The following is a 13,924-nucleotide window of genomic DNA, read 5'->3' on the forward strand; positions in this document are numbered from 1 at the left end:
AGCCTGCATTCTCCCCTCTATCAAGCCCCCAGGTTTGGGGCTAATTGCGGGAAAGAGGGAGATGGAGCCAGGACAGGCTGAGACCCAGGAGGGCCGGCCCCGGGAGCCCAGGCCCCTCTGCCAGGGCGGCTATGTTGCTTGGGCCAGAGACCTGGTGGTGGCGTCTTGCTCTCTTTCTGGCCAGAGGGTGGGGTTACACAAGTATCTGGGCCTCCCACCAGGAGCCTGCTTCTAAGGACAAGCAGCTGACCAGGGGTGGGGGTGGGGGTGGCAGAGCAGGTACCCCAAGGTCACCCTTCCTGTTTTCCAGAACTGCCTCATGCTCAGCCCCTGCCCTGGTCGCTGCTGCACCTGCCTCCTGGTCCATACCTGGCTTTTGGTCTGATTAGCAATTCCTAACCCTCATCTGGCCCCTACTGTGTGACGGGGCACTCTTCTAGATATTTTACAGGGATTAACTCAGGAATCATCCCTATATTTCTATGAGGTAGCTGCTAGCATTAAAGATGGGTAAACGGAGGCATAGAGAATTTCAATGACTTGTCCAAGGTCTTATAGCTAGTAGCAGAGCCCACATGCAGACCAGACAGTTGGATTTCAGAGCCTAAGCTATTAATCATAATTCCTCTCCTTCTCCTCCTCCCCTTCCTCCTCTTCTACCTCCTCCTTCTTTTTTTCCATTTTGCCTGATCTGGAAAGAGTTTGCTGGTCCATTGCCCTTCCCAGTCCTGCAGGGTGTCAGTGGCAAAGACAGTGGCTTTCACGCCCCTGCTGTTCCTGCACCGTCTCCACGCCCCACTTGGACCTATCTCTACAAAGAGAATGGTTTCTATATCCTATGCGTAGCTTTAGAGTATGTTTAATATATAAAGGAGCCTCCAGAAAATCCAGACCCATGCCTGCTAATCCAAAGAAAAGACTTCCCATCAGCGGGGAATCAAAAAAGGACAGAGGGCTTAAACTGACCTCATCTGCTCTAGATACCAGTAACTATCAGGAACACTGCCTTCAGATCCAGTAGGCAGGGATGTATTAAGTATCAGCCAGCTTTAGTAATGGGACTTTGGGGAGTAGGCAGGTTGGAGATACCAACCTGAAAAGTGACATAAAATAATTTAAGAAAAACATGTAAGGAAGAAATTCTCACGGCCTCTCTAACCCGGCTCACCGTCTCCGTCTGATCAGCTTCCCCTCTTTCCGTGGTTCATTTAAGAGCACACCTAATCCCCGTCTACATCTGGCCCAGTGAAGGGAATGTCTACATGAAGCAGGTAATTTCTCACTCTGGGACTGACGGTGGTGATGTCTGCTTCTAGCTCATGTCTATGTACGCTCACTTTTCTTCCTGTCCCTAAACTGCGTTGTGTCTGTTTTTCTCTATCTCCTTTTCAAGCTCCTTGAATACAGATCACATGTCAATTAACTCTCTTTTGTGTCTGGTGCCATTGGTCCTGGAGAAGCATTTGGCACTGCTGCTGATAATGAGAAGCGGTGGACGGCTCGATGGTCCGGCTGACCATGGCGAGGGTCACTAGAGGCCACCGCTGCTTCCCACCACGGTGAGCTCACAGGCTGGAGTGGGCCAGGAACCCAGGGAAGGGGAGTTGGATGCTCAGGGGCAAAGCGATCCCCTGCCCCATCCTCCCAAGCATCCCTCTGGGGGCTCAGCTACCCACCCCCTGCCAAGGCCCCACGGGCACTCACCTTTAAACATGATGGCCTCCCCGTGGCCCTTCTTCTGCTTCTCTCGAAAGAGCTTGTAGCAGGCTGCGGTACTGGCCATGAGCATTCGGAATTCCTGCAAGAGGACGTCCAGAGGGACCGTGTCAGCAGGGGGGAAGGGACCAGGGACTCGGATCCCTATCTGCCTGTTGTCTCAGGCCTCCCAGTGTTGAGGGGCAAGGAGGCCTGGCCGGGCTTTCTTTCTTTTGGGGGAATACTTTTTGCCCTTCCTGCTGTAGAAATTCCTCCACCTCAGCAATGACATCACGTCAAAGCTCAGAGTCCAGAATGTCTTCGGACAGGGCGGAACTGCATCTCCAAGGGGCTAAGAGGACAGGCCATTTACACGACATTTCCAGGGTATGAAGTTGCAGCCATTTCTTTCACATCAGAAAATGAAAAAGCCCCAGGCCCATACCCCAGAGCTCTCTAGAGCATCACAGCAAATACAGTAGCCACGAGCCCCGTGATTATTGGACTCCTGAATTGTGGCTAATCTGAATTGAGATATGTGGTTAAGAGTAAAATACGCACCAGATTTTGAAGACTTGGTATGGATCAAAGAACATAAAATCTCTCATTTATATTTGTACATTGATGACCTGTTGCAATGCTAGTATTTTGGTATATCGGATTAAACATTTACCCGCTACAGTGACAACAGGCAAACCGACTTGAGCCTACTTCCTTCTTCCTTTATGCATGTAGTCCACTACCTGTAGATCCTGGCCCCTGCTAACAAGAGCTGGTAGTACATGGGTTCGCCATCATCCTATTCACTCTAGACTCAGGGACTAGCTCACCTTTTTGCCCGGGATGGGGACGAAGGTCATGAACTCGTCCACATGGCCCACGGTCAGCCAGTCAGAGTAGAGCTCCACGGGCGCCTGCACCTGCTGGGCCTGCAGGAAGTCCCGCACCACCTTGGTCATCCTCCGACCGCCGGACCTGGGGGTAGGGGTGGGGAGGAAGCCGCTCTTCAGATCTCCCACTGTGCCTGCCTCACCAGAGGGTCTGCGGCAGTTCAGCCTCTGCAACCCAGCCTGTATCCTAGGTGGCATCAGCAAAAGTCAGGGGAAGGGCTGAGAGACCCTGGTGCAGGCAAGAAGGTATTTGAGCTCAAGGGGGAAAGAAGGAGGCATTAGCTGGAGCCAAGGTCTGTATGAATGGCATGGGGCCCAGCCTTCAGCTTTTTCAGATCCTGAGGGTGTCAATTGACATAAAGAGACCATCTTCTGTGCTCAGTGGCCCTGCCTAGACTGCTGGAGGGGGCTAGGGCACAGGTATGGTTCCAAAATCTGCCCGAGTCTGTGTGCCTCTTTATTACGTTAACTTCTACTTAACTTCCATCTTTAATCAGTTTAAGTGACACCTCCTCCAGGAAGTCCTTCCTGACTTTTAGACTCTCTGAGGTCTTCAATCTCCCTAGTGCCCTCCCAGTGGCCAAGAAATTCCTCTCTGATTTGGTCCCTGCCTGGACCTGCTACCACCTCTCCCTCCCTTCCTCCTTGTTCTACTTCCTACGTGTTAGCTAGCCCTTCAAAGTCTTTGCCCTTGCTGTTCCGTCTATATGAAATGCCTTTCCCTCTGATCTTCCCATGGCTGCTCCCTTCTCATTCAAGCCTCGATTCCCAAGTCATTTCCTTAAAACCACAAAAGCTAAAGTGCACCTGCCCCTTCACTCCTTGCCATGGAACCCTATTTTACCTTCTTCATTGCAACTTATTAGCATCCAGAAGCGTCTCATTTGCTGGCTTCCATGTTGATTTTCTGTACTCCTCCCACTGTGATTGAAAATTTCCCAAGATCTGGGGCTTTGCCTGCTTGGGTCACTGATGTATCCCTAGAGCCCAGAGCAGTGCCTGACAGAGGAGGCCCTCAATAAATATTTGTCTCTAAGGAGCCCTCTCTGGACTCCCTAAAGGGGTTAGGGACCCATCTTTGGGTTCCCCGGCTCCCTATCATTCTTTCTGTCACTGTATATGGTCGTCCCCCTGCCCCGACTGTTCCATGTCTGTGATCTCCACTCTTTCCTTGAAGGTGGGGGCTGGACTTCAGGTTTAGAATGCCATGGCTCACACTTGGCACTTGGCTAGGGCATGGAAAATACCAGAGGAATGGATGATTGACTATTGAGTGGAGGGAGGAGAGGCGGTGGGCAAACGGGCACTGGCCGCCTCCCAGAAGGTAGAGTATCCCCTGTTGTAGCTCACAGGGACTTGGTGCCCAAATCCTGGCTGATCCCATGTATGCAGGTTGCTGGCAGCCCTTTTGTGAAATGAGGACCCACAGTATTCAGTCTTCCTAGTGACTGTCCTGACCAAAGAAGAATCTGCCTTTTTATTGGGAAGTGGGTCACCTGGGGAGGGAGTGACAGTGTTGTGGACAGGCCCAAGATCCAAGTACTCACACTCTGGGGCAGGGCCATGTCTTCTCATCCCTCTTTGGTGTATGGGCAACCCCAAGAACTTGTTGCTACCTTCCCACTCAGCCTCTTTCAGGTACCTTTTATGGACTCCTTCGTCCCTTCCTTTCGTGGTTTATAATCTCATTATACAACCTCCCATTTTGGGAAGAGCTATTTAGCTTTATATTAGATCCTAAGTCATACTAAGATATAAAGGCTAACTTGGTTTTATTTCTAAGAGTCGTGGAAGGGGTTCATTCTCCCAGATAATCTCTCCACGTGTGAACAGCCCAGGCTACTCCTAAAGAGAAAGAGTAACATCTCCCCACCCCCTCAACCCCCTGAGCCCCACCCTCAACTCTCTTACAGAGGAAAGCTGCTCCCGATGAGAATCCGGCCCAGGGGGTAGGCCTTGCCGTTCACAGTCACTGGTGGACTGACCTCCAGGTTCCCAAAGGAATCAAGGCTGGTGACAGGCTCGAAGAGGGGCTCCCGGGTCACGTAGCCGAAATCTGGGCCCTGGGCAGGGAGCACACCCCCATCATTAGTCTCCTGTAGGCAGAGGTCCTTAACCCCAGCTCAGCTAGCCAACGAGGACTACTGTTTCACTACCTTTGGGCTGGCACTGTGGGCACTTGGTTTCTAGTGGTCTTCTTAGTCCCACTGAAGAGCAGGGGGCAAGACACAGAGAGGCTGAGTCTGTGGGCAGGCTGGCTGAGGGTGGGCTTGCCTGACGGTATATAAGTACGTATTAGTGCATGTGTGCACTGGGTCTCATCATGCGTCTCTGTTTCTGGACAGATACACACTGGTGACTTCAGGGCTGGTTCTCATTTTGTGCCGTTGACATCCCTGTTTATCTCTTTATTTATATGACCCTCAGTTTCCCCATCTGTAGAAGAGGAGCCAGATTCCCCATCTGTAAAAGAAGGAGGCCTGTAGATTCTATTGTTGTGCCCAGAGACTTGCTGCCCTCTCCCCGGAAAGAGGATTTTGCATCCTGAGCCATGGCTGGTATGCATGGCGGTATCTCCTGGCAGAAGGAACAGAATTCCACACCCAGCATTGGGCTCAGTCACATGACTGGCTTTGGCCAGTGAAATGTGAGCCGAAGTGACGCATGCCCGTTCGGAGCAGAAGCCATAAGGCCAAATCATTCTCTGCTCCTTGTGCTAGGAGAACCGCGTTTCCCAGGCTAGCATTGCACCTGCAGCTGGGGCTATGGAATGGGGAAGGCACTCAGAAGCAGGGCTGCAGAAGACTAACCAGGCATCTGTGCAAGATGCAGCAAGAAATGGACCTCTGCTGTTGTCAGCCCCTACAGTTTGGGGGCTGTTTGTCCCCGCAGCCTTACCTAGGAACATCTGACCGATTCAAGCAGGTATCGCAGATATATAACATATAGACCGTCCCAACCCATTCCTCTCCCCTGAGCCCAGAGACAGCCTCAGAATCCTTTTTCCAACAGAGCTCCAGGAAACGAGAGTTGGTGTACAATATAACCCCAGGGACCCTTGAATTTAAGGTTCCTTTCAGGACTTTTTGATGAAACAGTAGAGCCCTTGCTTGGGAACTTGTACTGGGGCTGGAACGAAGCTTGCCTGACAAAACTTCTTGGTAAAAAAATCCCCTGGGGTGGGAAGATGTGGCTTATCCTCACCCAGCTGAGAGGTTCAAGGGACAGCCATGCCCAGTGGCGTGGATGTCTACAGCTTAGCGCTTTCTCACCCGGGAGCCCCGGATGGCAAGGTGTGCATTGCTGGAAGCTGGGGCAGTTGGGCTTTAGGGCACACGTAGGCAGGCAGGCACGCAGCACAAAGCCGGGCTTGGCCCAGGTCCCCAGGAACAATGCAGCCGTGGACCTTGGCACCAAGCCAGCCTGGAACATTAAAGGCAGGTGACAACCCAGGAAGACCGTGAGGGCAGGAGCTGGGAGGCCGTGGTTCTCAGGCCTGCGGCCACCGCTGCTGAAGACCAGCTTGACTCTACCCCTCCCAGTGTGGGAAGAAGCGGACAGTCCTCACCAAGGACAATGTCCAGGGCTGTGAAATGACAACCCTAAGGGAAGCTAATAAGAAATATTGTATTAGGAGTAGGAGGATGCCTTCTACGTGCCTTCAATCTTCACAATGATTCTGTGAGAGGAATGCCATTTCTAGCCCCATTTACAGATGAGCAAACTGAGGCTTGACGAGGTTCAGCTGCTTGCCTCAGGTCAAGGAGTGGGACAAGATGCCAGGCCAGGCTCTAGCACTGTCTCCCTGTGGTGAGGGCCCTAGGTTAATTTCTCAAGAAGTAGAGGTGAGCCTGTGAATGTTTCCGACTCTAGCGGAAGCTGTCCCATGTGCGACCTTGGGAAGAGCCCCTGATCTATCCCAGTCTCTGCTCTGTGCTCTGTCCTCGCCTCCCCTGCCTGTTCAAGGTGGAAGGTGAGGACAAAAGAAGGAGGTTTGGTTCTTCCCTCACTCCACCAGTGGCTAAGGGCATCAGTGGGAGTGGTAATGGCCTCTAGAATCAGGGGGTTGGATTGCTTAAAAAAAAAAAAAAAAACGCACAGACTGAAACCTGCAGCTTCAGGGAGCTTTAAAGTTGGAACCATAATTTTTGACAATGGCTTAACTCTAACTCTCCTCTTTGAAACTGATTTTTCTGCAAGGTGGGGGTGGGGCAGGGGCAAGGGCAGGAGCTGCCCCTTTCCCATAAGTTCCCATTTCCTATGAGAAAACTCCCCTATGAGTAAATTTTTTACCCAGGGGATTGAGAAGTCTTGTCAGGGTGCTTTTCTTTCCTGCCTTCTAAAGTGGGTGAAACTGATAACAATGGTACATTTATTGAGCACCTGTGGTGTGCCAGGCCATGGGGTAGTGTCGTGTTCTCCTCTGAGAAAACTCTCCAAGGAAAGGACCATGGAGGTCACTATTCCAACTGACCCATTCTGCAGATGAGAAGATGGAGGTGCTGGGCAATAGACTAACTTGTCAAGAGTGCCCCCAGGTCTCCTGCCCACTCTGCCCTGTAAGAGTCCCCAGGGTCATTTCCCCAACCCCCTACCCTGAGGTGGCCCTCAGCATCTCACCAGAAGCTGCTTCACTGGGAAGTCCTTCAGGTTTCCATCTCGGGGGGAGTCCAATACCACGGGGAAGCCTTTGTGGGGGGCCTCTATGTAGCCAAACTCAACTTCATCCTGTGGGGACACCAAGGAGAGCCGTCAGATGAGCCGGCCTTCCTAGTCTCCTTCCTGGCAAGCGATGGCAGGGGTTCCTTATATATCCTTCTCCAAATAGTCTCTGCCTGCTCCAAGCATGTTTGACTCCTATCAACCCCATTTCTTAAAACATAATCAATAACATCCTATTTACATTTCCTGCAAGTAACATCTCCATTTGAAGTGCATTCTGTATTTCTAGGTTGGCTTCTTTTTTGCTGCTGTATAGTACTCCATGGTAAGGCTATCTGCTCATATGGTGACCCAGTCTCTCTTGGGGGACAGTCTTTTGCTACTTCAAGAAGCAATGCTGCAGTGAATTGCCTTCTACATTTGTCTCTGTGCACATGGGCATGTAGGAGCCAATAGCAGAATTCCAATCCATGGAGCTGCTGGGTGCCAGGGTACTGATGTTAAGCCAACTCTTCTTGCCTGAGCCTTGGACCACATCCCTCCCAGCCTGCAGGGCCTCACCTGGATCCAGCGGTCCCCTCGGTTCATATACTGGAAGCAGACCTTCAGTTCACAGTTGGTTTTCTCCACCAGGTTCTTCACCTCTTTCAGGAACAAGTAATTGTCCTTCATGCTGAGAAGTTCGGGGAAGAGAGGGAGGCCAGGAGGAAGGGTGAGGAGGGTCAAGGGCCAGTCCAACTGAGGTGGCAGCAAGCAGCTTTCACCTCTGGGTTGTGCTAGGAAGCTGAGGCCACCAATGGGTTCCTAGTCACCTTCGCGAAGGCTGCTGAAGCTAAGGTCAGACAAATTCCTCCACCCATGGTATTTGCCAAGGTCACGAATGAGAAGGGGCACTCTCCCCCCCACCCAACCCGCCCAGCTTTCTGGAAGGTTCTGTCTAGCCCAGAGGCAGGGGGATGGGCCCAGGGCCTCAGGGCCCTCTCATCATGGCCAGCAGCCTCCTGTAGGGCACTTTCTCTTGCTTCTCATCTTGCTGCAGATGTCTAGCACATGACAGCTGCTCAATAAAAAAAAAAAAAAAAAGCTGCATAAGATGAGCTGAATATCCACTGCACAGGAGGTTCCCAAGCAGACGATGCAAGCCAAGAATGAGAAAAGGAATGACAGACCTTATTTTTATAGCATACACAAGAGCCAGGACCTTGGGTTAATACTTGACCTGCTTCATTTAGTGCCCACAGTGATGCTGTGATGTCAGCATTTCAGAGAAACAGAGGCACAGAGAGGTCAAGGGAGTTGGTCAAGGTCACACAGGGGGTAAGGGACAGAGCCAGGCTCTGAACTCAGGGTTGTCTGTCCGTAAAGCCCCAGCTTTAGCCACTTGGCCGTGCCACCTCCCCGCGCCCTGGCCATAGCTTACCAGCACACGAACACCGACACGGGAGGCAAGATGTTGGGGGTCATGATCCACGGAGCAATCCGGAATATCACGGTGTCCGTGAAAATGGGCGTCAGGGGAATCTCCTGGACATGGGAGAGGGAAGGGGACCAGAAAGTCTGGTCAGGGTAGCTTTCACGCCTGCTTCCTAAAGTGGGTGACTCTGATGACAAAACTACAATTATTGAGCACTTGTGGTATACCAGGCCCTGGGCTAGTGCCACACATGCCATTTCATTTCTGTCTCACAGCAACTGCAGGGGGAAGATACTACTATAACCCATGTCTTACAGGTAGGGAAACTGAGTCACAGGCTTCTAGTCACAGACCTCTTTCACGTGGTTGGTCAGGAGGGGAGCCTGGATTTAAACCCAGGTGGTCAGGCTGCTGCCCTCATACTCTCAACCCCTACCGGGTCTTGCCCCATCAAAGTCCCTGCCCTGAAACCTGCCCACAGGATGGCTGGGCCAGCCGCGCCTTCTTCCGTCTCTGCTTTGGGACCTTGCCCTTTTCTACAGGTGAGCATTTTAATGTTTCTTGGGGGAATTTTGCTGTGTCCAGATGGTTCTTTTTTTTTTTTTTTTTTAAAGATTTTATTTATTTGTCAGAGAGAGAGAGGGAGAGCGAGCGAGCACAGGCAGACAGAATGGCAGGCAGAGACAGAGGGAGAAGCAGGCTCCCTGCCAAGCAAGGAGCCCGATGTGGGACTCGATCCCAGGACGCTGGGATCATGACCTGAGCCGAAGGCAGCTGCTTAACCAACTGAGCCACCCAGGCGTCCCTAGATGGTTCTTTAAGTAAAGGTTCAGGAAGCTTGCTTGGAACCTGAGGGAAAATGAATCGATTCTGGGGTTCTTTTGTGTAGTTGGCTTTGAACAACCACAGGAAATGGGCACCTGCCCTTGGCAGAGACCGTGGGAGCAGGTGGGACTAGGGCCCTAGCTCTCCTTTCCTGCCTCGGTCTGCCTTGTGAGTCTCTGCTGGTGCCTGCTGGAGGGGTCAGTCTGAGGCCCCGATGGCCAGGCTACTCCAGGCACAGATGGGAGCAGAAGCCCTTCTCTGTCCCGTCCTGTTAGTGCTGCCCTTCCTGTCTTCATTCTTCTGAGGGACTTGAGGATGCTTTGTGAAGGAGTTCTTACAAGTCTGGATGCTCACAACCACCCCAGGAAGCAGAAACTTCTGCCGTTTGTCTTATAGATGGGGAAACCAAGGCACAGGGAGCGAATTCAGCTGCCCAATGTCTCCCAGGGCTTGGAACTGGGCAGTCTGACTCCAGAGTCCATTCTCATAAGTGTAAGCTAGGGTCAGCCTCTTCTTCTACAGAGCCCACTGTGCCCTGCCCCCAGTACTCTGGAAGTGACAATGGGGAGGGGACCCTATGTCGAGGAGGGCAGCCAGGTCCCTCCCTATATCTGAGCAAAGTGGGGTGGGCCCGAGAGGTGGGAGTCTGGGGCTGCAGTGTTTGTGAGAAGAGGCCTTGTCAGCAGGACACACTCTAAGTGAGGGGGCTTCTTCTCTAGAGGGGCAGACTTTCTCCTTATCGTCCAGTTTCCCCAAACCAAGAACAACAGTGAGTGCGATGTCTGCCTGCAGTGTTGGGGGGATGGGTTCAGCCTGTGGTCAGAGTTGGTATAACCCACAGTGAGGGTCAAGGGTCAGTCTGGGAAGGGAAAACCTCAAGTGTATGGCCTAGTTTCCTTCCTGCCTGGGCATCTGTGCCTCAGCACTAGGACCACAGCGCTGCAGGGAGGAAGACAGACCACACCACTGTGGGGAACGCCAGAAAACCTCACCCTCGGGGGGTCCTGGGGAGCAGGTTCGGCCAGCAGGAAGACTCCTAGGGCACAGCCCAGAGGAGCCTGGCAGGCAGGTGCGGGTAGGTTGGTCATGGGTCTCTAAGCTTGGCCAACCCCCACCCCCGCCCCAGTGCTTTGGAGCCTCATGGGAACCCCTGAGACTGGCCCGCTGGAAGGACTCCCACCTGGTCCCCAGGGACGGCCCTTCATGGTGGCCGCCCGGGAGCCCTCACCTCGGCCATGTACTCCAGCAGGCTGACGTGGATGGAGACCAGGCCCGGGAAGCCCTCGTCGGGGAAGCGCAGGCCTTCCACGAAGAACAGCAGCTCCGCCGAGCCGCCCGTGTACTTGACCACGTGGTAGAGCTTCCGCCGGCCCAGGATGTGGATGTACCGTTGGCCGAAAAACGGGTCTGGAGGGAGAGGGGCTCATGTGAGGCCCCCGCCCCCGCCAGGGGTTGTCCGTGGGGCAGGGGACAAGAGGGCAGAGTGACTCATCCTCTAGGCACAGGGAGATAAGCACAAGCAGAAAATGCCACCGGAAGGGCCATGGCACTGGTCATGGTCCCAGCACTGCCGCACGCTCGCCTGCGGTGCGAACCGGACCACCTCTCTAGCCTCCGTCATCTAGAAGATGGGCTGACGCCCAGGAATGGCCAGGCGCTCTGATAGCAGGTGATGACCGAGCACTGAGACGTGCTGAGGAAGGACAGCACGTTCCTGCTTTACACATGAGGAAACCGAGTCTCAGAAGGGAGAAATGGGTTGCGGAGGTCATATAGCCAGCAAGTGGCCAAGCTGGGGCTCAAATTCATGTGCAGTTCTGAACCCCAAGCTCCCCTCCCCTTTTATACACAAAACCCCAAGGTGCCCATTTATATCCCAGATTCCTGTCCGTGTGATGAAAGTCACATTGGCATAAAGCTGCACGTATGGTGTCCGGCTGTACTGGCTCGTGGCTGGGCGGAAAGGCAGGTTTCCCCAGTGCGTCTGTCCCACTGGCGTCCCCCAGCTCTTTCCAGTGCCGTTCCCTCTGCTGGGCAGAGTTGTTCTTTCCTTCCAGGCCTCGATTGGGTCCCTTCTGGGAATTACGCCCGGACCCTCCAGACACCAAGCCGGGGTCCGTGTGGAGCTTCTGCCGTCTCCTCCTTGCCCATCACAGCCCTTCTGAGGGGATATGATCTCAGTGTTTAGTTCTCGGCCCCGAGAGACTGTCTCCTGAGAGCAGAGCCAGCATCACACAGGTTGTGTTTAGTCAATGTCTACCGAATGAACCGTGGCTTCCACACCACTCCCTATAGGAGAATTTCCAGGCCAGAGCAGCATTACTACTCTGTTCCCAGCATGGGCAACCTCTGGGGGAGGGGCGTGGTGGATAGAAATGGGCAAGATTCTATACCTCTGTCTGTCCAACAGCAGTGCTCGGCCGATGATAACGCTGACATGGGAAGTGTGGTAACATGGGCGAGAGCTCTGGGCAGGTTACTGGGGTGGGGAGTGGGGGGGAAGGGAGGCAGGACGGGGAGCATGTGAGGAGATGAAGGGAGACTTTGAGATGCCCTTTGGGGTGGCAGAGGTGGGGTACGGTGAGGCGAGGAGACAGATACTTGCATTGCCAAAGGCATGGAGGCAGAACCCTATGTAGTTCCAGAAGGAGTTTCTTTATGCCCCGCAGAGCTGGAAGGGCAGAATCAGGCTCAGCTTAGGACATACTGTCAGCAACAACGGTAATGGTTAATCGCTAGTCACCCGTGGGTCGGTCCTCGTGCAAACAGGGTGTATGCTGAAAGCCAGCAGATTAAATGGAGGAAACTCCGAAGCCTGGGCTTGGGACAGCTCCTCATGTAGGACAATGTGCTCAGGGGGACCCTGGTTATACGTCTCGTTGAGGGCACGTGACCTTGCTGGTTATGACTTCCGGAGTCAGAGAGACCTGGGTTCCAATACCATTCAGGCTTTACAAGCAGCAAAACCTCAGGGAATTCACGTAACCTTCCCAAGCCTCAGTTTACCCATTTGTTAAATGGGGCTAATATCACCTAGCCACAAGGTCACTGCAAGATAGAATGACACAGCATTAGAAACTTAGGGAAACCTGTTAACCGCGGGTGACCACCGTTAACACAGCCGGGACCCGTAGGTGTCAGTAAGACGAGCGCCTGAGCTGAGTTGGCACGCCCCTTTCTGCAAAACTCATGGCCTTGGTGTTGAACAGTTCATAAGCAGAAGGCAAAGAAACAATACCTCACCTCTCCTCCCCTTGGCTGGGCCCAAGAAATGAGGCCGACAGGCTGAGACCCTGGACGTGCCAAGGAGCTGACCGAGAAGATGAAGTCCTTCTCACTCGGAAACAACAGGGTGCGCCCTCAGTAGATCCTAACTGCCGAATACATCCAGAAGGATCTTTGTAATTAAAAATTTCTCTTCCAGGCATTCAGGCTGCCTGGGCTGAGGCTCAGGGGAGAGATCTCAGGCCCAGAAGCTGGCTTGTCTTTGCGGAAACCCCCAAAGCTTCCCCAGGACTCCGGGAGGCAGGGCACTCCGCCTGGGCCTGGGGAGGGAAGGGGTCCGGCCAGGAGGCTGGGTCAGGTGGAAGGACACGTTCTCACTCCTCTGCAGGTAATTTTCTCCCTCCTGTGGCCTGTGATTTACACACGTCTCTCTTTCTGGTGCTTGGGCCAGCTCCGGGAGGATTGACTCGGTCCTGGGAACAATGCAGCCACTGTCCCAAGGAGCCTGCTTCCCCCCGCCCCCAGCTTGGGACAGGCTGCCCGAGCACGGCTGGCTCTTCCTGCAGGAACCAACAATGCCCTTCTCTGAGCAGCCCACATGCCCCTCGCTGGGTCTGCCAGCCACCCTGACCTCTCCTTGGCCCCAGGCATTGGCCCTACCAGCCGGCGCGTGGTCTGGTTTGGCAAAACCCTTCTGGTCACCTTGGAGCCATTCCACCTCCCAAGCGCCCAAGGAGACTCCCTGATGGTGCCACCAACCGTCCTGGTTTGCCTGGGACTCGGGTTTCCCAGGGAGGGGGATTTTCACTGTGACAGCCAGGGAAGTCCTGGGCAAACGGGGACAAGCTGGTCACTGTATTGTTATTGAAAGAAGTCAGGCCCCGACTTCAGGATCCTGGGGCAGAATCTGAGGCTGGAACCCAGACATCAGTGTCTTCCTAACAGCACAGGGGACTTCTGTCTATTGCAAGGGTTCTAATTCATAATCATCAGAATGATCCCAGCCAAACCAACAAGGGCCATCTCTAGAGGGCATTCCATGGACCCGCTCCTGCGCCGGGTGTCTCACACATGGTCCTTGTTTAGTCCCCAACCTCGGCAGGGACCGTCATGCCCCCCCCCATCATCCCCACATCACATCACAGCTGAACCCAAGTCACAGACTGATAAGTAGACTTGTCCAGATGCAGGGTTTGAACCCTCCAGGCACCAG

At 53.6% G+C, this 13,924-nt stretch overlaps 1 protein-coding gene across 1 annotated transcript in view; it reads right to left on the bottom strand.

Moving 5' to 3' along the window:
- PADI2 (peptidyl arginine deiminase 2) overlaps nt 1-13,924 on the bottom strand; it is a 43,223-nt gene that overhangs the window by 5,211 nt on the left and 24,088 nt on the right. The window contains exons 7-13 of the mRNA XM_044237267.1: nt 10,715-10,893; nt 8,668-8,771; nt 7,809-7,920; nt 7,206-7,313; nt 4,497-4,648; nt 2,526-2,670; nt 1,705-1,798 (exon numbers count right to left, since the gene is read on the bottom strand). Coding sequence (XP_044093202.1) covers nt 1,705-1,798; nt 2,526-2,670; nt 4,497-4,648; nt 7,206-7,313; nt 7,809-7,920; nt 8,668-8,771; nt 10,715-10,893 — 894 coding nt within the window. The remainder of the gene's footprint in view (nt 1-1,704; nt 1,799-2,525; nt 2,671-4,496; nt 4,649-7,205; nt 7,314-7,808; nt 7,921-8,667; nt 8,772-10,714; nt 10,894-13,924) is intronic.

Source organism: Neovison vison, chromosome 2 (assembly GCF_020171115.1).
Source record: "Neovison vison isolate M4711 chromosome 2, ASM_NN_V1, whole genome shotgun sequence".
In the NCBI taxonomy this organism is placed as follows: Eukaryota; Metazoa; Chordata; class Mammalia; order Carnivora; family Mustelidae; genus Neogale; species Neogale vison.